The 25893-nt window shown below is 40.1% G+C and overlaps 1 protein-coding gene across 1 annotated transcript in view; it reads right to left on the minus strand.

Annotated features, from left to right (window-relative positions):
* Positions 1-2944: 2944 nt before the first annotated feature.
* kcnj3a (potassium inwardly rectifying channel subfamily J member 3a) overlaps positions 2945-25893 on the minus strand; it is a 36918-nt gene continuing 13969 nt past the window's right edge. Inside the window, exon 3 of the mRNA XM_074694596.1 lies at positions 2945-5187. Within this exon, the coding sequence (XP_074550697.1) occupies positions 4592-5187 (596 nt within the window). The 3' untranslated portion in view covers positions 2945-4591. The remainder of the gene's footprint in view (positions 5188-25893) is intronic.

Consider the following 25893-nt stretch of genomic DNA (forward strand, 5'->3'; position numbering starts at 1 on the left):
TTACTTAAAATAAGACAGAAAGTATAAGATTTCAGTTTTTTTTTTTTTTTTAGTGCAGAATGCATTGTGTGGCTGAAATTCAAACCTCTTCTTAAAATCACAAAGCTAAATATCAATTCACACTTTTTATCATGCTGAACTCACATTAAGTTTTTTACCTTTTGTAGTTAACAGTCATTTGAAACAGTAAAGAACCTAAACAGCATGTTTAGACACATTGAAAGGGGTCATTTGTTCTTATCAGTTTTAATGCAGCGCAGAGACACCAACACTTGGCTCAAAGGTTTCCATGTTTTTATATATGCCATGTGTGATGTGACCCATCTTGACTCTAACACACAGTAATGGTGTAAGAAAAGTGAGAAGAGTGCCTTAATAGCCAGTCGGCGCTGCAGATTTATTATCTGAATGAACAATAAGGTTAGTCTGGAGTTTTCTCATGCAGAAAGCTGTTTCTCTTGAAGTAAATAAATTTGATTGTGGAGCACCTACGGGTACCGTTTGGTTTCAGCACAGCCTCTGAGAATTAGAAATGTGCCATTTCAGTGCAAAACTGTGTTTCATTTGTCCTGTGAGCATTGGCAGCTGTTTTCTTTGCCATAGGCTGAGTCTGTGACAGAGATTATTTGTCAAGAAACCTGATAAAAAAAAAAAATCCAAACACCTCCCAAAGAATCACATTTTCTTTTCTGGACAGCAAACAAGATTCTTAAGTCTGACTAACCCTTTTCTTGCCTCCTACTAAAATCCTCCCACCTTTTCCAAATACACTTGAGTCAATTATTTTAGTACTGAAATGCTATTTCTGTGGAGAGGCATTATTGGCACTGCTGGAGAGAGCACACATGACGAGAAATAAAACAACAAAGTGACACAGGGCAAAGATCCCTGTGGTGATAAAGGGCAATTGTTTTCTGGCAAATCAAGTGCTTATAAGATGGCCCGAAGCGATTTGCACCTCATTTCCCAGGAGTCAGAGCAAAATGCCATGGGCAGCTGTGATATTCTCATCCATCCCATAGGATTATTTTGAGTTCTTGACTAAAAAAAAGTTATGCTGTGATACAAACAGAATTAACCCACTAACTCATTCTTCTGACTTTAACACAGAGCGCTGAGTGAAATGAAAACAGCAGCAGTGACAACACACAGTATGATCAAACTATGAAAATGTCAGAAGAAGAGACTTCTCCCTGTGACACTGGCTGAGTGTGGATGTGTGATACTTCATGTGGCACAGATTTGGTTGAGATTTAAAAATAGGTTGCATCAGTCTTTTCAAAAGGGGGCATATTGATCGGAGGAAAAAAAATCCATCAGTGAATTTTATATTCGGTGTTTTGAAAATAGACTGACTATAAAGAGACATAACATCTACATCTGACCCTTTGAAATTCTATTCACGGTGTTGTTCTATTTATCACTTTGAGCACATGTTCAGCATAGAAATCCAGAGCAGTAATGCTGCGTTCCATCAGTACTTGGAACTGGGAAGTCTGGAGTGGGAATGACGTCATCTCCGAGATAAACGTTCCAGGTGCCAAGTCGGAAAAACTTGCCAATAAACAGCAGTAATTCTGTATATAAACATAAAAAAATACCATATATACAGCTGACTTATTATGAAAAACACTAGTCATTTTCTAAAATAGGAATCTAACAGGAGCTTAATCACTGTTTACCCCTAGACTCGGAATTTTATACTGGGAACCTGGGGGTTGTGTGGATGCGCCGACTTACAAGTTGAAAATTCCGACCTCAGGGGGGCGTTCCAGCTCGGTGTTCTCACTTGGAACTCAGAAATTCCGACTCCCAAGTACAAATGGAACACAGCATTGTTCTCAAAGTGGAGTTCCAGGACCCCCAGGGGTCCACGAACCACATCTTGGGGTTCATTTAATACTTTAAAATTGATTGTGATAGCGTGATATATCATTTAAAAAGCATACCAAGTTCTGATATGTTTATGACATGTTTGTCACTTCCTTGCATGAGAAAAAAAAAAACTCAGAACAAAAAACACCTTAGAGACATAATTTTTTCAGTTTACAAAATTAATTTCTTCCTCCTAATTCTATTGTTGCAAAGCTCTATATATCAAATTATTACATCCACTGTTTTCCAAACCGCCTACTACACTAGCAGTGCCTATTATTTTGGCTGAAGTGTGTTGTAGGTAGTATGCAAAAACTTGCAAAATCTTGCAAAAAATTCCCAGATGTCCTGCTAATCCAGCACAATTTCTCAGTATGCAACGGACCAGTCTACCGGGCATACTGTTTCCCACAATGCACAGCGATACCACTGTTTGTCTATGTGGGTGGCAGGTTTTGGTGAATTACTGCCATCTACTGGAATGAGTCAGCATTACAACTACAATACAACAACACTAACGCTAAACAGTCTGTGAGATAGAAGTGAAGTAAAGGGAAGAAACACCAGCAAATCTCGTCACTTCCAGTCATAAAGAGGTGTTTACGTCTACAAACTCATGAGCCCATATAAATCACTAATTCACTTTTAAAACCACAAGTGTATTTATGAAGATAGAAGTGTTTTTCCGTCAGCTGTAAAAAATTAGAAATTCATTTCAGATTTATTTTCAGTAAACGATATAACTTTTGGTGTAAGATTAGAAATCAAGTATGATTCTGTTTAAAATGATTAACAAAATAACTTAAAGGCCAAGATCTGCCCATAGATTGTTTTGTACATTTATATTTAAAGAAATAAAGAAATAAAGAAATAAAAACATCATCTGTGGCTCCGCTTCTAAAACTGGAAAACCAGAGTAGTATACTACAAAACAGACCCAACAGAACAGTCAGACTACATACTACAAGCAAAAGCAGTATGTAGTATGTAGTGCCTACCCTACACTACATTCACATGTTGTATGTAGTAGACGGTTTGGAGAACTGCCATGGTATTAATATTATGCTAATCAATGTTACAATAATGAGAGAGTCCTTGAAAAATTGTCCCATTTAAAAGGAGTCATTGTCATGTCATTTAATATTGAATATGTGCGTTCAGAAACAGATAAAGAAATGTCTTAAAAATAGCAGTTGTTACTGAAATTTTAACATGAACTGTCTGGCGTGTTGTGCAAGAGAGCAACAATTTTTGAGTCTAAACGGACAGAATTGTGAGCCTGTGTGCACAGTCATGTGGATAGTAAATTGGTCTAGGGCTGAAATATAGAGTGGTAAATGTGAGATAACAGTGTTGTTGCCCCCATAATTTTATAGCACCCTGTACTAATAACATAGTATTGTACTAAATGATGTAAGTATGCATTAAAATCTAATCAAAGTAGCAAGATGCTAAACAGGTATGTCAGATCTTTATTCCTGAAGAGATCGGGTATCATACAATGTCTTTGATGCATTAAGAGAAAACCAGATTTCATGGCATGGATTCAGTAAACAGAATGAATATGGGGCTGTGGTAGACCCTGTGGCTATATAAAGATTATATTCATTATAATATTATTGCTTTCATCACAGAGGAGGGAGATTAGGGGCCCTTAAGACAAAAAAGGTTATGGATTCCTTACAGACCCACCTCTAATCTAACCAGTAACACCTAAGTTGAAATTCTAATGGAGCGTTTTGTGTCACTACACAGGCCTACTGTAGATTAAGTTGGTTTTATTATGACAGAAAGTGATTGCACAGTACTGAGCTACTGCCCTAAGCAGTTCATTAATGACAAAATCTCCATAAATGCTCTCTAACATCACAGGGTATTATAGAATGATTTTGTGCTTATCAAGTACAAATATTGACGCTTTCAACTTAAGTGTTACTTTAATAAGCAAGTGAAAATTGTATAGCATTATGCCCAGTTCAGACAGCTCGTATGATGCTGTTAATGCATTCTCAAATAGAAAAATGCATCATTTAGCAACATATTCTGTATTTGATCAACTAATAAAGTCATAAAATCGCACATGGTAAAATAGTCTATATATGAAATACCAAAAAACCCAGCTGTGAACAAACGTGATAATGGAAACAAGGTAATATAGTTAAGGCTAAACATCTTTGTCTATTACCTTTGTATAGCTAAGTCAATAAGAGGAGCATGCATTCAACAGAACATTGCCACAATTTTACATTAAACAACAAAAGCAATCAACTCAAAACAAATGTATGTGCCTTTCTTCACCACAAATCAGAACCGTGTAATGTAGTTTCCACGTCGTAAATCATATGGCTTTGTGCAATTTTTCACTGTCAGTAAGTTCACTAATGAAATTGTTTTTGTAAAATAAGATATCAATAAATGTCATGCCAGAAATTATTGAGATTCTGCTCTACATGCGCTGTTTCTTACATGCCAGATTGTGCTAATTGTACATCATCCTAAAAAAAATATCAGAGGTCTTTCGCCATAGCGTGTATACACTTACAGCCAGGGACAAATGTGCTCAATTCCATCACCCTACTTGATATAAGGTATTTGTGCACATATTCTACATTTCTTTTAATATAAGAATATTGTCCATTAATAAAGGGGTAATAGTACAAGGGTTTCAGGTAGGGGAATAAAGGTGAATGGCATTAGTTAAAATATGTCGCCTGCTTTATGTGAAGCGATCTGAATTCATCTTTCTGAGTTTGGGGGGCAGGTGTCCGTCCATTCTGCCGCCTCCTCCCCCAGCAAGTCGCTGCAGCTTGGGAGGTAAGTCCGCCACCGACTTACTCATGGGCTCTGTGCTGATCTTTGAGGCCTTGCCAGCCATCTTATCGTCAGAGACCCCCGGAACAGAGCTGATTCGCTGCAGCTTCATGGGCAGGTCTCCAAAGCTGTAAGTCATCTCTGAGGTGGTGGAGCTCATCCGTAGCAGCTTCTTGGGCAGGCCGTCCCGCCCTGTGATCTTCTGGAGCTTGGTGGGCAGCTTGGTGGTGCTGTCATTGTCCTCCAGGGTCTCCAGGCAGTCCAGGGAGCTGTTCTTCTCCCCGCTGTTGCACAGGGACGGAGCCATGAGGGGCGAGGAGAGCAGCAAGGCCTCCTCCTGCTCCTTCACGCTGTACGGAGGGGTGGGCACCTCGAACGTGGCGTGGAACTGCGAGTAGTCCACTTTAAAGAAGCCTTCCTCCAGGGAGATGACTGGGAAGAAGCGGTGTCCCCACAGAACCTCGTCTTCTGTATACGACGTCCTCGCTTGGCAGGTCATCCCTGTCGAAGAGAAAACACAACTTTATGATTCATGACAAATTATTACGATGGAGCTTTTAAAAATCACGCCTTTGTCTTTCCACAGCCCAGCGCACTAAAGGCTAAAATTTAAACATTAAGTATTTCATGGCTCCAGCTTTAAACAACGGAGCTCTGATTTAATTATATGCTTGGCACCGTTCCATGAACAAGACGGCATTCATCAGGATTTTTGCAATTTTTGGATCACAGAGCCAACAATAATGCAAACAAAAGTGGCTCAGTGAATGGGTACTCACTGTGTTACAGAGCCAGCTGCCTAAATAAAAAGCTTAATGGACTTTTCAGCTTCCAAACGTGATGTTTAGGAGCAATTTCCAGCCTAACTTGAAAAATAATTAGAAGTACGGCTGACTTATTTGCTGTGTTTGTTTGGCTAATTAGTTAATCATAAAAGGCCTAATTCATTCTGAAATTACTGTTCATAAAGAAGCGCCAGTGCACTCGTCATATATATTCACTGATTAAACGCAGTGTGACATCCATTTGATTTATTCAGTGTCAAGTCTTCTGCTATTTTCTCCAGGCACCACAGGAACGCATATATATTAAAAGGTTGAGGCGAACCCAAGAAAGACATACAACAATCACTTTCGATGCATTTTGAGCAGAAAAAAAAAACAATCACGCATCCAGGATAGTAAACAGGTTTTCTCCCAAACAGCTCTCATGCTACTTAACAGTTCAGTCCACATCTTCTGCTTGCCTAGTAGCTACAAAAGATGCAGGATTAAGATAATGAAATTTCTGAAGAGGCAGACCCAGAGGAGTCACGGCTGCAGGCGAAGGCTTGCAGGAGGTCTGGCTCTGAGTGAAACGTCTCTGAAGCTCCCTGACACAACAAAAAGAATGCGACTGAATCAGAAACACAAAGAAAAACACGAAGCATTTGTTACGTAACATTATCCAGCTTGACAAAAACACAAATGAGTGTGACAACTCAGTTTTAAGCGTTCAAATGTGTCATTTGGAGTTTGCAAATTAGAACAAAATATCTAATTTAGCACATTTAGGGATTGCATACATGAAGGAGCAGCCGTGCCGTGCAAATTCAGCAGAAGATAGTTTTTAATGAATTTAGAATAAAATTTTCCCTCACAGGGGACTCTGAATTAAATCCCTGCTTAAATATTCCCCTCTCGTCTTAGGGAACAAATTAATGCAATTAGCAAAATCACAAGGTTGGATTAATGATCAGCAGCGTTTTGTCTTCATGCGAACTTATTGGATGCGTATTAGTGATTTTTCTTCAACATTATTCAGCAGCTGCTCTCAAAGCTGCTGTGCATTATATCATTTCACACTGCTGACAGAAAAGCCCTGTGTTAGCAGAGCGAACATCCTGCTGAAAAAAATAAAACCATGTTTAATTTCTTACTCAAAGCAAGCATGGAAAATCTATAATTAGGTTTATACCCTAAACAAAACTCTAATTTGGTTATATCAGTCCTAAAAGCTCTCATTTTAGCGCAGACGAATGGCTGGGGGCACTCCTGCCGAGACTTGTTGAAATCCATTAGGAAATCAGCGACTGCTCCGTGTTATTATCACATGTTTTAATTACCAGATTAATATTGTTCGAGCAGAGACAGTTGGGTCCAGACTGAGACACACTCACAATGAGACTCGGCTGCTCATTGTGCGGACGTCACCGTCGAACTAGAGAAAACTGGAGGCATCTGTGACTGTGCCCGATTCCCAAGGTTACAGAATAATTCAGTGATAACAGCTCTGTACACAACGGCAGATGTGCAGGGGAGTGAACATCAAGTGCGTTTGGGGTATTCAAAGTATTACTTCTGCGCTGTCGCTTCAAAGTCCCAGAGCCTTTGGGCATATGGAAGTGTGCTGCCGTGAATAAAGCGGGCGACGCTAATGAGGACTTTCAGGCCGGAGCGATTGAGAGTTAAGTGTGAATGGAAAGCTCATTGCATTGTGGGTCTTTCAAGCTGCCTGCAGCCAAAACACAGTCAGCATTTGATCATCAGCAGGCTTACATTTGCTGCAGGAAAAACACTTTCTAGAAGCTTGGTAATCACCTCCAGAAGTCTGCCACACCTGCTTTTGAAAGAAGATGCTAAATGGACAACAGGTTTGTAAATACAGGGCGTAGGAATTAACAGCAGCTTCAGTTGAAGAAAAAAAAAGGCTGAAAATGAAATAGCGCCTGAAGCAAAGGGTTGCTGGAGTAGAAGAGGCACATGTATCGCTGTCTTTCATCTATTAATAATGCTTTATTGTTCCTGCAGATGCTGTGTGCGCTACTGTAAGACCTCTAGGTGCCCATGAACCCTGCAGGCCTGGGGCTGGATCTCACTCCCCCTCCTCTACAGCCGTTCAACCCACACAGTGAAACAAAAATCTCAACAAACAAACAGACGACAAACTGTACCCTGATTCAAATCTGAGAAAAAAAAGGTCTCGATGTATTCACAGACAGTATTATTAATACATTTGCCATGCATTATTCCCTGATTGATGCCTGATGTGTGCATAATAAGGGACACAGTGGCATAAGATTTGTACACTCCTGTTGCTAAAGACCAGCTGTTCTGCAACACCTACGTTCGTTCAGCACACAGTGAAACAGACACAGCAACAGAAGTCATCTCTGTGCCACGACTTTTACCGAGGCCAGGACTCCAAACAGTCTGATCTGTGATGGAAATGTACACTTCTATAGAGGACAGCGCTAGACAGAGACCAGGAGATCACAGCCAAAGAGCTAAAAATAACTCGAGTGTGAAGTAACAAAACATGATTTTGCGTTAGTTTTCAAATGTGATTCCTATAAATAGGAATCGAGACAAACAAGAATACCAGTGTCGGTGTGTGTTTCGTACTACTGGCGAAGGCTTATGTAACTCTAAAACACACGCCTGCCGGAGACTCAGTGTTTCTATGGAAACAAAACTGTAGGAATGTGTGCATGCGACAGCCATAAACCTTTCTCTGCTGAGTTTGTGCAAAAGTAACAGTGACAACACAAAACAAAAGTCTGTCTTTAAGAGCACAACAGTGAAAAGAGGAAAAGAGAAAAAGCAGTGGAGGTCAGGATGAAATTATCCTTACGGCTCCAGAGTTAGGACAAAACAGTTTCAATGTCAGATAAAAACATGACCTTTTACAGCACACTACACCAGCTCAGAGGCTTTTTACTGGAGAGGAGGAATCATATATTTTGGCGACTTCTTGTTCTCGCTCATAAAACAAATGTTGTCTTTATTAAAGCAAAGAACAAGGGTCTCTTTCTCCATCATCCATCACTTTAACAGCTCAAAGCTGCTGTGTTTTATAACCGTGCCGTCCTCATGGCACCTCTATCTGTATCATATCAGCGTAGTGTTATAAACACACACACACACCGCAGGAGAGGAGTAAAATCCTATCCTGTCTCTGCAGCTGTTTGCTGCTGGGAACATCACACACACCCAGGACATCACACCAACGAGGGGAACAAAAGAAAGAAAACAACGCATCAGCTGTGCACTTTGCAGTCAGATTGTTGTGTAAGTCGCATGAAAGTTTCTGAAAGTGAAACTAAAATAGCTCGCATAGCACACTGTAATAGCTTGATTACAAGTATATTTTATGTTGACCTGGACTGCAAAGGCCTCAAACTTAACCCACACTGCAAACAACTGAAATCTTAATTGTTTTTGTCATATTCTAAGTAAAAATTGTGTTATTATACTTGATATGAGCCACAATTGGTCCGTCCAGAAAAATGTCTTGTTTTGAGTTATTTAAAGACAAAAATTAGGTCTAATTTTCTTGTATTAAGCTAAAATAATCTGCCAATGGAACAAGAGGAAACTTACTGTTTTTAAGACATTATTCTAGTTTAAGGCAAATTTACTAGTAAATTTCTTTTGTTCCATTGGCTGTTTTTGGTGTCTCACTAACAATGAAAAAAATCACCTTACAGATAATGATAACTACCTTGTCTCTCACTCTAACAGCGTAATCACCGAGTGAGTAAAAGAGGGCTCGCTTCAAATTATTTTCTCATAATTTCCCTGTGTTTCAAAATAATTAATCAACCTAAATGTCAGACGAAATGTCAAAAATCTTTCTTAAGTAAAAGGAGGTTTGCAGGGATTTAAAAATGTAAGAGGTGGGAGTCCAAAAGACTGAAGTTTAGGATTAGAATCTGTAGCCATGCAAATGATACAAACTTTGGAAAAAGAGGGAACTTTAATGTTGGTTTCTGGAAAATACAATCAGCATTGGGGATGGGTACCTTTCCCTTTTGAAAAGATACAGTACCGATGCTCGATACCTTGCATTCAGTACCGGTGCTCAACGGTACCAATTTTCAGTACTCTTTTGTGTTTATGTGGTTAAAAAATATCAATTTGTTCAAAAATAAAATCTCTTTTTTTAACTGATCATATTTATACTTTAATATATAACCTTGCAATGCTGTGTTCATGTCCAGCATGGAAAATGACCCTCTTCCACTTCCTCACAGTCACAAGGATATGTTTAGCTACCTAAACATGGTACCTTTTGATTTTACATGAATGGATACCCGGTACTTTTGATAGAATTCAGTTGATACCTATGAAAGTACCTGATTTGGTACCTATCCCTAATCAGCATGAAATCGGTTTTTGGTTTCATGAATGAAGTTACTGCACTGCAAGAAATAAATCTGTTCAAGTAATTTTTTCTTATTTTTAGTAAAAAAATTCTCTTTAGACTTAATAAGCAACATTCACCTGACCAGTCCAGAAATATGTCTTATTTCGAGTTATTTAAAATCAGAAATGAGGTCTGAATTGCTTGTAACAAGTTAAAAAAATCTGCCAATGGTGGAACAACAGAAAAGTAACTTGTATTGAGACATTATTTTAGTTTCAAGAAAACTCTCTAGAAAATTTTTCTTCTTCCATTGAAAGATTTTTTCAACATGTTACATGCAATTCAGACCTCATTTTTGTCTTTAAATAACTTGAAACAAGATATTTTTCTAGACTGGTCAGATGAATGTGGCTCTTATTAAGGCCTGAACCACAGGAACATGGATATATTCCTAAACGCACATTTTTCTGTCTAAGTGGGGCTCTCAACCACATGAACACGGTGAGTAGGTTTTTGAAACCATTAAAAAAAAGATCCGTATCGCGGTGTTAAACAGAGCTGGTGTCGATGCGACGATGTCAAGCTCCTAGCAACAAGTTGCTGTAGCAACGGTTGCAAACAACAAGCGCCATTACCGTGCCATTTCTGTGTTCGTTACACCTTTTGCCCTCATTACAGCTCTACAAATGAATGTTATATTGTTGTTGATGTTCATGAAGTAACAAGTACACCTCATCGTCAGTCCACACAAACGACTCAATTTTATCCATTTTGTGCCATCTCCGTACTATGTTGACTGTTTCTTATTCCTGTTGTTGACTTTGCATGCTTATAACGTTCTTCTTCTAGGGTTTTTGCATTTTGCTAACCTGCAACTTTTTGGCCAGGCTTGGCATTGCAGGCCTCAGAGGCGATCGTGTTCAGTTTTGCCTCTTTGTATGGACAGAGATATATCTGTGGCGTGGACAGAGATGTTTTTTAAATGAGGACAAAAAAGTATCCATATGTGTGTGATCCAGGCCTAAGTCTAAAAAGGCATTTTCTACTTAAAATAAGACAAAAACACTCTATAAGATTTCAATTTTTTCCAGTGCACTGACCACATGAAGTCTATCTAACACAACCCTGTGTAAAAGTCAGTATAAGTAAGTAAAGCAATCCTCAAACCTCACCACCTTTATAAGTTCTCTGTCAGAGTTATAGAAGATTAAATTCACTGCACTGGTCACCACTTCCCTACAGCAAAACTCCCAAAGTCTTGCCTTGCACCTAAATAAAATAAATAAGTGAGCTTTAAACGCCTGACTGCTCAAAAAGACCTCTTCGATCAGCCGTTTCAGGCTTGCTGACTGTGCCAGAGTCAAAGTTGTGGTCAAAGGGCGATCCAGCTTTTTTTCGCTGTGAAGGCACCTCAGCCTAAACCTCGTCTCACGACTCATTTTTATAGTCCAGCCTTTTTAAACCTAAGCAAAGGTTTGCAATGAAGACTTTATTTTCCACCCATGTTGATATTTCACACAGTCCTGCTCAAACTTCTCTTTTCCCCGCTCAAGGTTTCCTGTTGTCATTATGTAAGCCTTTCAGCTGAGATTTCAATAGTGTGTTCAGCATCAGAAAAGGAAGGAAAACTTTGCAGAATGTTTATTTAAAAAGCAACAGTGCTGCAGTTTTGAAGACTAATTGGTCTGTTGCAATCCTCCACCAAGCCCCAGTGTCCAAGTCGGTTTTATTTTTGCTGGTTAGAAAAGGGCCCCAGCTACCACCAATAGCTTCATCAGCTCCATCATTTGAACAGTTTGAGCCAACCAACACTTCAACCACTTATCCCTGGACTCTGTAATAATAGATAGATAGATATCTTTCACTTCAGCTCAGGGCAGATAAAACTCAATGTCTCCCTCTTTGGAGTAAGACCGGATATTGTTCAACAAGACCACCATTACTGAATCATGTTACTTCACTTCTTTCATTTTCTTGTTTCTCCTGATAGAAATATTTCCTATTAGTTTGATGTTTGTTCATGCTGCAAGAAGAAGGATCAGAGTCTGTAGTCATGCAAGTCATACCAACATTGGAATCATAGAGACTCTTTTTTTTTGTTTCTATACATATATAAAACACAATCGACTCCAAATCAGTGTTTGGTTTCATAATATTTTTGTCTTTTGTTAATGTTACCTGCTCTGCAAAAAACTGAAATATTATCAAATGTGTTTTTCTTTTTCTTTTTTTATCAGAAAATGCCTTTTTAGACTTAATGAGCCACATCCATCTGACCAGTCCAGAAAAATGTCTTATTTTAAGTTATTTAAAGACAAAACTGAGGTCTGCTTGTAACAAGTCAATAAAAAAATGTGCCAATAGAACAAGAGAAAATTTACTTGTATTAAGACATTATTCTAGTTTCAAGAAAATCTAAGATTGTTTTTTTTTTTTTGTTCTATTGAAAGAATTGTTTATACTTGTTACAAGTATATATAGTATATATATATATATATATACACTATATAAACTCACTGGCCACTTTATTATGTACACCTGTCCAACTGCTTGTTAATGCAAATTTCTAATGAGCCAATCACATGGCAGCAACTCAATGCATTTCGGCATGTAGACATGGTCAAGATGATCTGCTGCATAAAGAAAGGTGATTTAAGTGACTTTGAACGTGGCATGCTTGTTGGTGCTAGACGGGCTGGTCTGTGTATTTCAGAAACTGCTGATCTACTGGGATTTTAACCCACAACCATCTCTAGGGTTTACAGAGAATGGTCCCAAAAAGAGAAAATATTCAGTGAGCAGCAATCCTGTGGGACAAAATGCCTTGTTGATGCCAGAGGTCAGAGGAGAATGGACAGACTGGTTGGAGCTGATAGAAAGGCAACAGTAACTCAAATAACCACTGGTTACAACCGAGGTCTGCAGAAGAGCATCTCTGAACGCACAAGACATCCAACCTTGAGGCAGATGGGCTACAGCAGCAGAAGACCACACCGGGTGACCCTCCTGTCAGCTAAGAACAGGAAACTGAGGCTACAATTCACACAGCAACACCAAAACTGGACAATAGAAGATTGGAAAAACGCTGCCTGGTCTGATGAGTCTAGATTTCACGGTTCAACAGTTTAGGCTGCTGGTGTTATGGTGTGGGGGATATTTTCTTGGTTCACTTTGGGCCCCTTAGTACCAACTGAGCATGGTTTAAAGTCCACAGCCTACCTGAGTATTGTTGCTGACCATGTCCATCCCTTTATGAGCACAGTGTACCCATCTTCTGATGGCTACTTCCAGCAGGATAACGCTCCATGTCATAAAGCTGGAATCATCTCAGACTGGTTTCTTCAACATGACAATGAGTTCCCTGTACTCAAATGTCCTCCACAGTCCCCAGATCTCAATCCATTAGAGCACCTTTGGGATGTGGTGGAACGGGAGATTCTCATCATGGATGTTCAGCCGACAAATCTGCAGCAACTGTGTGATGCTATCATGTCAGTATGGACCAAACTCTCTGAGGAATGTTTCCAGTACCTTGTTGAATCTATGCCACCAAGGACTAAGGCAGTTCTGAAGGCAAAAGGGGGTCCAACCCGGTTCTAGCAAGGTGTACCTAATAAAGTTGCCACTGAGTGTATATACTTGTTATCAAGTATAATATGACGGTTTATACTTAAAAAAAAAAAATAAAAAAAATAAAAAAAACTTGATAAGATTTCAGTTTTTTGCAGTGTGGACACCACATCACAGCAGAGTCTCATCTCACCCTGGGAGGATTCATCACGTCACCACTGGCTAACGATGCGTTGTTCCTCACACAAAGGTTTAAGTAAAAGGCTTATGGATAATATTTAAATAGCACTTTCAAAGTCTTCTGACCACTCAACCTTTTCATGCTGTATGTCACATTCACCACATTCATATACTGATGATTTAGATGCCTTTACATGCTGTCCATGCTACAGGGAAAATTTGGTGTTGTCTTAAGTCCAAAGACACTTTGCATGTGGACAACAGGAGCTGAAATCAAACCCTCAACCTGCAAACTGGGAAATAATTCACTGTAACACTGGCTCAACCACACCAGGTTAAAAACAGACGGGACGAAAATCAGTAAAATCCATGAGGAGACAGTTCCTCATTATATTCATTAAGAGCTAAATTTGTTACTGTGTGAATCCATTACACTTCTAATTTCAGTAAATGGTTATCTGTTCCTCTCTGTGACTCTGCAGAAGACACCAAAACAGCTCCAACCCTCAGGAGAAGACTTTTTTCATTAAGGTCCTGAACAACCTGGCGTTTTGTACTGTCAGAGAAATAACTCATGTAATGAAAGCAACCAATACTAGAACTGTTTTATGATCCAATAAATACACTGTTTTCTGTTATATAACTGCTTTCATTTTCTTATTTCTCCCCAGTTACAATGAAAAAATCACCTTGCAGAAAATGATAACCACCTTGTCTCTCACTCTAACAGCATTATCACCGAGTGAGAGTAAAAGAGGGCTCGCTTCAAATTATTTTCTCATAATTTCCCTGTGTTTCAAAATAATTAATCAACCTAAATGTCAGACGAAATGTCAAAAATCTTTCTTAAGTAAAAGGAGGTTTGCAGCGATTGAGAAATGTAAGAGGTGGGAGTCCAAAAGACAGGAGCTGCACTAATTGCTTATTTTATATTAAAGTCATTAAAAATCAACATTGTTTTAAATGGAAAGCTTTGGCAGACAGAAGTTTCTGTTTATTCCTTCTGCTCTACAAGGTCTTCTATCTTTCAGCTCGTCGTCTTGGTTCTCCTGCCTGTACCTTAAGCTTTAGCAACTCAAAGTCTGAGCATACATCCTGCTAACCACAAGAGACAAAAGAAATGAAGACAAATCTGAGAATTTAAAACTAAGCATCAGAAGAGACTCTAAAGAGTCCTTCAGACCTGAAGAGATCTAAAAGGAAGTGTTAAGTGGCACTCATCGTAATGTGGGGCGATATGTGGACACTGTCAAGCAGAGAAACACTAGAAACTCCTATCTCAGGTTTTATTTGAGTAATTTTATCCATTATCTTTTTCAATCATATGGTGGTGAATTTTTATGGGTAACAATTTTTTTGGTTTATTTGTGGACAAAATGAGTAAAACTCAGGCAATAGATCAAAATGTTATGCAGTGTGCAGCACGCACAGCTGTTGTGCTTGTGTGCCCGTGTTTCCAGTTGAGAAAGAGTGATGAAACTGTGTTTGAAAGTATCAAAAAAACACACTTCTGGTAGCAGAAATAAGGCACACATTTCTGAGTCTCCCAAGTTAACGGAGTCTCTGAAGTGCCACAACTGTCATGTTTGCTGGATGAAGAAACAAGCAAGTCCAGGTGTGAAACAGTAACAACCCCCAGGTGGCCAGACAGGGCTTTGGTTGAGTGTTAACACTGCATCATGTGTGATATAACCAGCAAACTGTTTTCAGGCACCAGAGCTTTCAGTGGGGTTTTCTCATTTCCAACACAGCAGCGACCAAATTTAAAATGTGACACTGTGTGTACCAGTTTGGTTTTTATCTCCGGACCTTGTCCCCTAGCTTACTGTTTGACTGCTGTGTTAGGGAGAAATGAAGGTTTCTTTGTTGAAGAGGGGGTTTTATTCCTTCTCAGATTATAAACATGGATATAAAGTGACAATGCTAGATGTTCAAACTGAACATATTCAGATATTCAAACCATTTCATATTTATTCAACAGTCCATTCCTAAAATAGCACTTGAGCTTTACAAAACTTGCTGAAATCATGATGTCATCACATAAGGATCTCCCAAATGGTTTATTGAACGTTGGAGGTGCGGGCCTTAAACACCAAAGTAGCTATGCCCCAGACAAGCCTTCAGGGGGGCAAATCAGAGGGAGCAGGGAGCCTTATAGGGCAGACACAGCGGCCATTCGAACCGTGCCGTACTCCGTGCCCTTAACCTTATTTAAAGTAATCATTTTGGGTCATATTGTCGGAAAATTGAATGGTATATCTTCATAGTTCAGATGCCAGTGAGTAAACAATGCACCTGAATGAAGCAAGTCTTCCAATAAAAGCCTGACTTCAGCTCCATCATCAACCCTCTGTGATCTTCTCACATACAACTGTTAAATCACTCGTTTTTTATGTTTAATGCTTTTAACCTTTACATGTGTAATAGTAAACTTACTTTCTGTCCAGACTTAAGAGACGCTCAGCAGGTACGAGCCGTGATCATGTCACAACCATGGATGTATTATAAGAACTGGATAGCGTGGCTATATGGTCACAGCCTGACAACTAGCTTACAACTTACATTTTTATTTTATTATTATTTTATATGAATTTTGATGTGTCAAACTAAAACCCGCGACCCAACGCGCATGTTATTTTTTCCACCCAGATCCTAACCCGGGAAAAAAAAAGTTTTTAAAAACCACCCACAAATCAGCTGTTTTTGTGGGGACCCGACCCAGTGCAGGACTCTGCCTACATCATCATAAAGCATCTGTTAACATGAAGCACGTTCTTATCAGAGTCAGCCACAGAGACACAGAGAGCACTGCTACAACTTAAGAGACTTTTTGGCTTATGGTAAGTTGTTTTGATCTGACACAGCCCTCTAACACCCTGCTACTGTTTAAAATGATTGTCGAGAGGAGCAGTCGCGGCGATCATACATCACAGATCATACGCTGTCCGTGTGCTTGTGCATGAATCGTGCTGAAGTCCATCTCTCTAAAGCGTGCTAAAACAGAGAGGTGAATCGTGCCCAAGCACGGCACACTTGCGGTCACACTGGCCAAACGCTCTAGGCTTTAGGGTTGACGTGTGCTTAAGCACAGTTACCAGTGTGACCATATCCTTAATGACAGTGGCTCATATTCAGTGTTTCAGACAAAAGCTGAGAGACGGGTTTCCTAAAACACCAAGGTGATAAAAACAGGGATCTTTCTTTAAGCTGTAAATTTTACTACAAGGGTACTAGAAGGATTATTTCAAGCCTGAAAAAAGCACAGTACCACCTCTTTAAGTTGCATAAAGTAAAACTGTTCAGCTAGAGGAAACAGCAGTGGCGAACCGTGAGTACTACAGCTGGGCCTTCACCTCAGCCCTCACAGCCCAGAAAAGAAATCATCGTAGAAAAAAGTAGTTAACAAAAACATTTTCATTGAATAAATCAAATAAAAATAAAAAAGAGGCTTTACATACAAGAATGACTAACATTATTAAGTGAGTTTACAAATATTACTAAAATAACCTAAAATGATGAAGAAAATGTCTTTAGTTTTTATCTTTGTCAGTCTGTGTCATACATAAACTCGTTACTTTTACCCATCGAGAGTACTGGCAGGCTGCTAACACTCCTGAATATGGAGGGAGTCTACCATTTTTTAAACCCTTTCTCCTGCTCTTCTCCTGGCTTGTGATTTCTCCTGATTGTCCCTCCAACTTTAAGTATTGTCCTGTGACCGCTAGTATTTTTTGAAAGTGAATCAAGTCCCGTACTTGGGCGTTATGTCGAAAACTCAAAAACCATCCACCCCCTCTCTTAGTTGGTTTGATCCAAAGACGCTGCAGGAGACCTCAGAGACGGAGACGGATAACTGTGCTGCACTTGTTGATGAAGAGTTAAGAGCCTTACTGTTTTCTATCTTTCTTTTTTTGGTGTTGACATGACACGTCATGAGTGAAACTAACGTTGCTCTGCTCTAACGCAGCATCCTCTTCAATCAGGAGAGTTTAGAGCAGCGTGAATCATTTAGTGAGAAGGCTGACATTAAAATAGTGAAACGTGTGTCGTTATGAAGTTCTGTCTGTCTTCGGTGTGTGATGAACATACGAGCTGCGTGTGTACGCGACAGCGCTCTCTCTTTAAAACAGGGGAGAGTTCAGGTGGAGGAGACTGACTGAGCCAGTGGAAGAGAGGAATAATTCAAACCACAATGTCTTACACAGTGCCCGTGATAGATGAAGTATTAAGACATAAGCACTCGCACACGCTGCAAAAGATGCTAACAAGTTAGCCACAACTTCGCTCTTGTCTTCTCCCACCGCTCTCTCCACCCTGCCCACTGTTCGGACTTCACGAAGGCCTATGCTCTTCTGTTTTTGTCCCGCCCCCCAAAAAATCAAATCATGATTGGTCAATTTTTCTGTCTCTCTCCAAACCAAAACACAGCTTGGCCTTCGTGAAGTCCTAACCACTTAACAAGCCAGCAAACCGGGCTCAGATAGAGATAACATGTTTCAAGACAGTAACCCTTTCATTGCTGAAGTGAACTTTGCAGTACATTTAATTTCAAAACTTACATGATGTATAAAATGTATTTTATTCAACTAAATGAGAAATTATATGTATATAAATATATGATACGTATATTTTTTGGTCCTGATTTTTTAAGGCCTTCTCTGAAGGCCTAGAAGTCCCTGAAGGTTCCCCACTGGGAAACAGTGATACAAAAAATACTCCAAAATTACAACAGATCAAACTCATCTACTCAACAAGATGTAACTCAAAATTTGAAAAGTCGTGAATTTGTGACAAATCTTGTCACAGAAGCAGACGACGACTCAAACCTTCAGACACAGCAACTATACGGCTACAGCAACCTTGAGGGTAATAACAGACAGTGCTTTAACTGTAAGGCTGTGATTCTCTCCTGCCTCCGTTACATTTCTTTTTGCATACAAATGAAGGTTAGATCAGCCTTGTGCTGCTTGTCATAACACTCCGCTGATTAAAATGAGATAATCAGGGTTAAACATTTAGATTATTTTTTGAAAGCAGATTTTTTTTTAGAAATGGCATCCAGTGAGCAGCAGGTCTCTTTTGCTGTCCAGGGTGACTAGGGATAACCTTGCAGAGCAGATGGACCTGCCTGATTCAGTTTCTGAACTCCTGCAGGTCCATCTTGCCAGGCTCCAATGACCAACGATTTCACTCGGCTAAATTCTGACCGGCCCAATCAGGAAAGAGAGGCGGGAGCTGTGGGAGCAGACGTGATGTCAGCAGACTTTTGTACTTGCAGCGTTCCTTTGGTTCTTAAGTTAAATTTATAAAAACGGAAGCTGTCATCTAACGCCTTTTTCACAGCTGTTTCTCGTGATTCAGTAGTTGTTCATCTATTGTTTCTTAGAAGCATCGGCTCACATAAGCTACGTCATACCGTGGCTTGATGTGGATTGGTCCATGGTGAGTGTGTTAATCAGAATGGTCGTCCAATCACCAGCTGCAGATTTTTGAAGTCCCGCCTCTGAAAACAAATCGGAAGAGCTGCTACCCAGATGGACTAGTGAAATATATCCGTGGCGGATATATGAAACTGGTCGTCTGGCGTGTCAGGTTAGACTCGGGATGCAAAAGTGGTAATGTAGCAATGCTTTAGTGTAAGCGCTTGAGGGCTGTCTTAATTTGGCATTAATTTCAATGACATTGATTTTACTACATTGGTATGTTTTGTGTTTTTTGACATGTGTTGTGTCACTGGCATGCCACTGTGAACACAGCCTTTATTTTACAACAGGAATGTTATTGTTAATTGGTTTGAATGTATGAATGAATGATAAATTGATTGACTATGAGCAGCACAGACAAATTTCTCTCCGAGGACAATAAAGTTTATCTTAACATTCTCTTATCTTAAAACCAACTTTTGTTTAAATATAACCACCAAACTGTGTCTGTTTCAAACTTTAACATGTCACAAAGTCACAAATTGTGCCTTATTATGAAGCCTAAGTGAGGAGGGTACAGGGTGCAGCTATATGCCATTATAAGCACAATACCTAAAAAAAATATTTTTGTAATTTTACAGTTTTATATATTTTTGTAAAACAGAAAAAATACTTTAAGATTAAGGGTTAATAACCATAAAATTAGGATTTTCTTTGACTGTGTAAAATTACTGAAAATATCTGTAAATCTACTAGCATTTTATTGTTTTATAATAAAATAGGAAAAATCTATTAAAAATTAAAGACCATTTCCTGTTTAATTACATTTTTTTTTAACAGTGTGGGAATGCAGGATAAGCAGCCATAATAGAGTAAGGATTGAAAATGTGCTACTACAGCTTTAAAATGTGTGAACATGTCTGTGATGTGTTTGCAGCTGTATCCCAGTGGTCTAAAGCATGAATTAATGCCTTTCTGATGTATGCAAAATGAAGAATACTGTTCTGTTGAAAGAATACAGCAAAGGATAAGTAACAGTGACTCACTCAGAAAATATGAAAATACGATGCCACAACGTGCTGATAATGTCACTTATTCACTTGTAAGAGCTGCTGATGTCACCGTGCAGCAGCGTACAGACTGCAGGATGTATGATCTCTGCTGATTGGCTAATGCATACCTTAATCCTACACAAGTGTGAAATATCCTTTCAGACCCCCTGCTGCTGAAGTTCACCCAGCAGTTTACTGCTCTCACACAGCAGGCAATATCCATGTGACAGCATGAGCGGCATTAGAATAATCCTCTGCTGAATCCACAAATTCAAGACAGATGTAGAGAGAAATGCATCTCATTAGAGGTGAATTTCAGAGGGGGCGAGGAGATGGAAAAATCAGAGCGGATACTTTCTCTGCATCATTGTGTACAGGTGGGTTTCACGCTGAGGGTTTTTTTTTCTCACCATCTCAGCAACAGATATGTTTTCAAGCGAAATCTCCCGACGTTATCCAAATAAGAAAATCAAATGGAGTTTGAGAAAGTGAGCTAAAGTGGAAATGACTACACAGCAGCAGCGAGATACGATGTGTGTCTCTATCTGCACCGTACAGTGTAGAGATATTTCACAGACTCCCAGCTGATTCCATTACAGCCATAAAAAAAAGAAGAAGAAGAAGATGAAGCAAAGAGGCAGGAAGTTGTGTCAAGAATAAACTTTGAGATTTAGATGCCCAAAAGCCATCTCAGCTTGAGACTCTAAATAAATGCACTTTTTCCTTGATAACACAGAGCTGGCTGCTCCTCTGGTCTAACAAAGTGAGGCAGCTGAACCGTCAGAGGAGTGACAGTGAAGATAAAAAGGCTTCTTTGGGGGCTGGGATAGAAAAGAAAGCACTGTAAAGTCAGAGGCAGGCTGCCAGTGTGCCTTGATAGTGGCTGAGGAAAGAAAAAAAACTGAGTGGTATTCACAGACAGGGTTGTCTAAAAGAAGCTAATCCAGGTTGTTGAAGCCAGGGGATCATGTCTGTTTTCTAGCCCGCGGTGAGGCCACGTTTTCTGCTCCCACGGCACGGTGGACGGGGTAAATGAAGTCAAAGGAGCAGACCTGAGAGCAGCTCCGTCACACGACAGAGCCGGGGTCTCAAACTAAATCTGGGGAGGGGGAAAAAGACAGAAATCACCGCTATTATATGATTCAACAACCCGCCAGCAGCCAGAAAACGACACTCCAAATTGACGGCTACGTGAAAATGAAGGTTTATTCAAATGACTCCTCTGGATGAACTCTTAAAGCGCGAGTCAGCGGCAAAAAAGGACGGTGGGCGTCAGAGACTTTCTACACAGCCTCCCATTTAGTGACAAATTCACAAATAAGCTCCCTCTTTTTCTCCATCCCTCTTTCTCTTTCACTCAGTCACTCAAATGGTCACACACACACACACACACGCATGCACGCAAACTCATTCACCAGTGCAGTGCTGTCAGCAAAGTCCCCTGACAGTCTATCACGGCTGTGGAAACAGCTCAAGTGTTATGTATGAGAAAAATGCGAGCAAAAACAAGCATGAGGATCTGGACGCTGCACACACACACGCACACACACACACACAGCAGAAACCACAACCACACAACGCGGTCCAAGATTCATCCTGATCTCATTGTCAGGCGCTCGCTAGCTCGCTCTGGCCAGGGCTGAGCACAGAAATGCCTTCACTGCAGAGCTGGATTGTGTGGAAAAGACAATTAATTCGAGACAATTATCCTGTTGTTCATTTGTGCAAAACAGGAAGCAGAATTCCCCTTTGTCTTATTTTGGGATCCGTGTTACAACAGATTAGGCTGCTTCTCTGCTGAATATGGTAATGCGAGGCAGGAGGAGAGGAGGATATAAGGAAGCAGGGGTGAGTTTAAGCTCACTGAAGAGAGGAAAGTTCAATTCAAAGGCCTGGTTCATTTAGGTTTTAGTGTTTTGGCATTTCACAGCTGACTTGTTTCTCTTTTCAATAAAACGTAACAAAAGAGAGGACAAATTGTGTCTACAAAAGCTTAAAAAAAATCTAATTTTGATACAGACACTGCTATTGTGGCCACAAGTCCTGTCTGATCATCTGTTTCTATGGTGACCACCATCAAGTGCTAAAGTGTAGAAACATCCACAAGCATTCAGCGACCTGTTTTTCACAGTTTGACTTTACAAAGAGGGAATTCAGTCCCCGCCTTGCTGTAAGTGCTTGAATGCGGTTTCAGCGTGCGATCCTTTGTAAAGGTTGCTCCCAGTCACCCCCATACAGTAGTGAGAAGAAGGAGGAAGATGATGGAGAGGAAAGAGGCAGGGGAAGTGCACGCCTGTGGGGGGAGGGGAGGGCCTGGATGCTGAGGCAATTGAGGCTGTTGGAGAGCGAAGGGAAGGGAAGGGAAGGGAAGGGAGCAGGAGCTGCCAACCATCTCCACACAAGGTGGGGTGTCATGCAGGCTGGAGGAACATATGGCTGCAGGCCATTAGCACAGCCAGGAGAGCACATATTACCAAGCGAAAGGCAATTCTGAATGCTGCCGTAAAAGGAACCAGTTGAGCAAAACAGCAATCTATTGATTCCCCTGACACCAAACAACCAGAATCAGTCATACAAGAGAATCACTCTGGGAATGTGTCCAAACCCACTGGGCTACAAATTAGTTTCTCTCCGTGATATATCGTGTGCTGAAGTGATCAGGCAGCCCTCTTTTTTTTTCCCTCTCCCTGCAGTGAATGAGTGACAGCTGTAAGCTCACTTTGATCTCAGCTATTACATGTACTTAAACAAGAAGAGGAGTTACAGCTAAAAGGGAGACAAAAGGAGGATTTTTCGAGCTCTGAGAGATCACACGTGGTGCAATCTAGCTGTTAAGAAATTGCCTTTTTGATTTTGTCACTCAAGCTTAAGTGCAGATTATTGTGGTAGACCTGAGCATGTCCAAGTGAGGGGAGGGAGGGAGAGGGATCCCGTAAGAAGGTCGTTTTTTTCAAGAAGATAAGCCTTAAGAACTTGTTCATGTGGTTTACGTTTAGGCTGCAGGATTGATCCACCTGCACTTCAGGGACAGTCAAAAGCCCCCCCAATCAATGCAGCCATCGAACAACATTGTAAGTGCATCACAGCCTTTCTTCTCCTGTGTGTCGATCCTCCAATGAGACGAGGGCTGGTATTGAGCTCTACAGTGTCTTTCTCCTAGCATGACAAAGAAAAAAAAAGATACAAAAGCAAAGAAGCTCCAGTGACTTATTCCAGTGTCCTCATTGAGTGATTAAGACTGGAGCAACGATGGCACCTTCGTCACACAAGTTCATCCCAGGTCTCCCTCCACTCCCCTCAACTGCTGATTTATTGCCATCCAACAGGGACTTGACAAATCCCTAAAGACACAATTACCGTGCTTCCCCCTCGGGAGGCCAGCACAGTTCATCTAAAAGGGATAATGAATCCGGGATGTCAGCGCTGGTTGGCTGCAGTGCCCACTATGTGGAGTTCATTGCTGGTGCAATTATTGTGTTCCCAGTAAGAGCGAAATCTCACATGTGTGATCAAAGAATATCCTGGTTTGTTTATCTAAAATGCTAATTTCTCTGTTATATGATACATGCAAGCTACACTGAACCACCTCATCAACCTGGAGCTCAATGCATGCTGCTTAGCAAAGAAGTTTGCCATCCACCATGGTCCAGCGCAACATCATTATCAGGACACAAAACATAGCTAAAGCAGCAGTTTTCTCTCTGCAAAGCAAAGCACTAAACAAGCACTTATACTTCCACTTTAATACATTCTAATGTATTTGTATGATTCAGCATATGTGAAAAATGCAGATATAGAACTTATCAAGCACTTTTTGCAAGTACAATTAGAATAACAGGGGTACAAATATTCTGAATTACAAATTAAGTACTGTATTTCCTGTCTTGCATCAGTAAAGGTCATTTCAGACTATCTGAAAACCAGTCTGAGAGTGATGTTGAATAATCTACAGCCAATATTTTATTTGTCAATATCTTAGAAACTTGACAGATGACTGCGAGAATAGATAACAGGAAGGAAATTTGAGAAATTCCCATACCTGTCTGTAAACGGTTTCAAAACAGTCCGTTCAAAAAAAAAAAAAAAAAAAAAAAAAAAAAAAAAAAGCAAAGCTAGAACACTTCATATGTTCTTTACAAGGTCTTAATTTTTTATTAACCAGGTAAAAAACAAGAGATCTGGATCTCTTAAAATGGTGAGGTGGCCAGGAGGGCAGCAGAACATGTCATAAAAAAATCCATACATGATGAAGAGATGGTTTACAAAGAGTAAGTCAATAGAGAACAACAGTTAACATGAGCAAACCACAGACTGAACAAATAATGGACGTAGTCTCACTGACGTGACCCATCTGTTTCTGAAACAGATTTTTGAAGCAGATCAGCTATCGCAGCCGTACCGGAAGTGGGGGGTGCTTCAATACTGCCATTGGGTGCCCGTCAGTTACATGAGCTGAGCTGTGCCTCTGATTGGGTGAGCTTACCATCTAAATTTCCTCTAAACCACCAAGTTAGAAAAAAATTCACCCCTGTACAGTGTGTGCCAATAGTGAAATTAGCATTCAGACAGGAGACGTTTTTTGAACCAGGCTGTAAATAGATTAATTTATGGTTTGAAAACAGCTTTTTTTGGCTTGGTGTGTATGTGACTCCCAGTACTTCCAGAGCCAGCCTCAAGCAGACACTGGAGAAACAGCAGATTTTAGCACTTCTGCATTGTCTCATATTCTTAGACTGGAGGTTGCTGCTTTGAGTAAACTGATAAACAGAATCTTGCTCATAGATTACAAATCAGAAACAAAGGCACTGTCCAATTGTCTTGTGTATTGCATCTCTTGAGCTCAAGCCACAGACAAATCTACCATTTTCAAGTCTTTTTTGGAGAAAAATTTCTTCACAAGATCTCCACAAGACTTCCTGAAACAATGAGGTCATCACTAAAGGATCTCCTTACTGGTTCATGATTCATTGAAAAAGTATAGGCCTCAAACACCAAGAGGTCTGCCTACAGCACTTTCCAAACAGACTTCAAGAGGGCTGGCCAATAAGAGAGAAGGGGTTTGTGGAGTGGGGAGCCTTAAAGAGACAGCAGTTAAAAGGAGTTTTTCAAACAGAGGCTGAAATAAGTGTTTTCTAAAGCACCAGTGTGAGAGAAATTGTACATTTTTTTAAAGTTTTAAATCATGTTAGGCTGGGACAGTATAAAGCCTGAAAAAGAAAAACACCCCTCTTTAAGGTGTCTTACACTGAGAAAGAAACATCTGGTGTTGCTGTGATGCAGACTCGTTGAAAGCAAACATGCAAGCTTTGACAGGTCTGCCCTCATCAATCATTTGTTTAAAAGAAAACTTTAAAAAATGATTGTTTGTTGAATTGAAGTCAGGTCAATCATTCCTGATTCCTGGCAGGTTGGGAAATCTAAACAGAGATTGTCTTTCATGACGGTGTCAGACAGATTTCATCAGATCATCATATTGTCACCGGGTTGCGTTATTGGGGAGCTGACATGTTATTACAGCTGATTGCGTTCTACCTGCTTTTCTTCTCCTGACAGGCTACGTTCACTGCATTCGCCAGAGTCGCTGATAACTATCTGGTCAATGCTACTTAGACGACAAGCCTGAGCCAAAAACTAGAGCATGTGCAGTTTTAAATTCAAGGAACATATAGACTGTAGTTTTTAAAGTGTAAAATCCTGCAGATATTACAGGTGGAGTTATACTATAGTTTTGCTACAATAAAAAGCATCACGTTTTTCTATTTTATAGAATCACCTCACAAATCCTTTGTTTGCATCGTTTTCTGTGTGATTACAGTCGTCAGGGCTTTTTAAATAAGAGCAACAGGAAGAGAATC

This window comes from Halichoeres trimaculatus, unplaced genomic scaffold, assembly GCF_033239565.1.
Source record: "Halichoeres trimaculatus isolate MK-OKI-2021-1 unplaced genomic scaffold, fHalTri1.1 fHalTri1_scaffold_19, whole genome shotgun sequence".
NCBI classification, from domain to species: domain Eukaryota; kingdom Metazoa; phylum Chordata; class Actinopteri; order Labriformes; family Labridae; genus Halichoeres; species Halichoeres trimaculatus.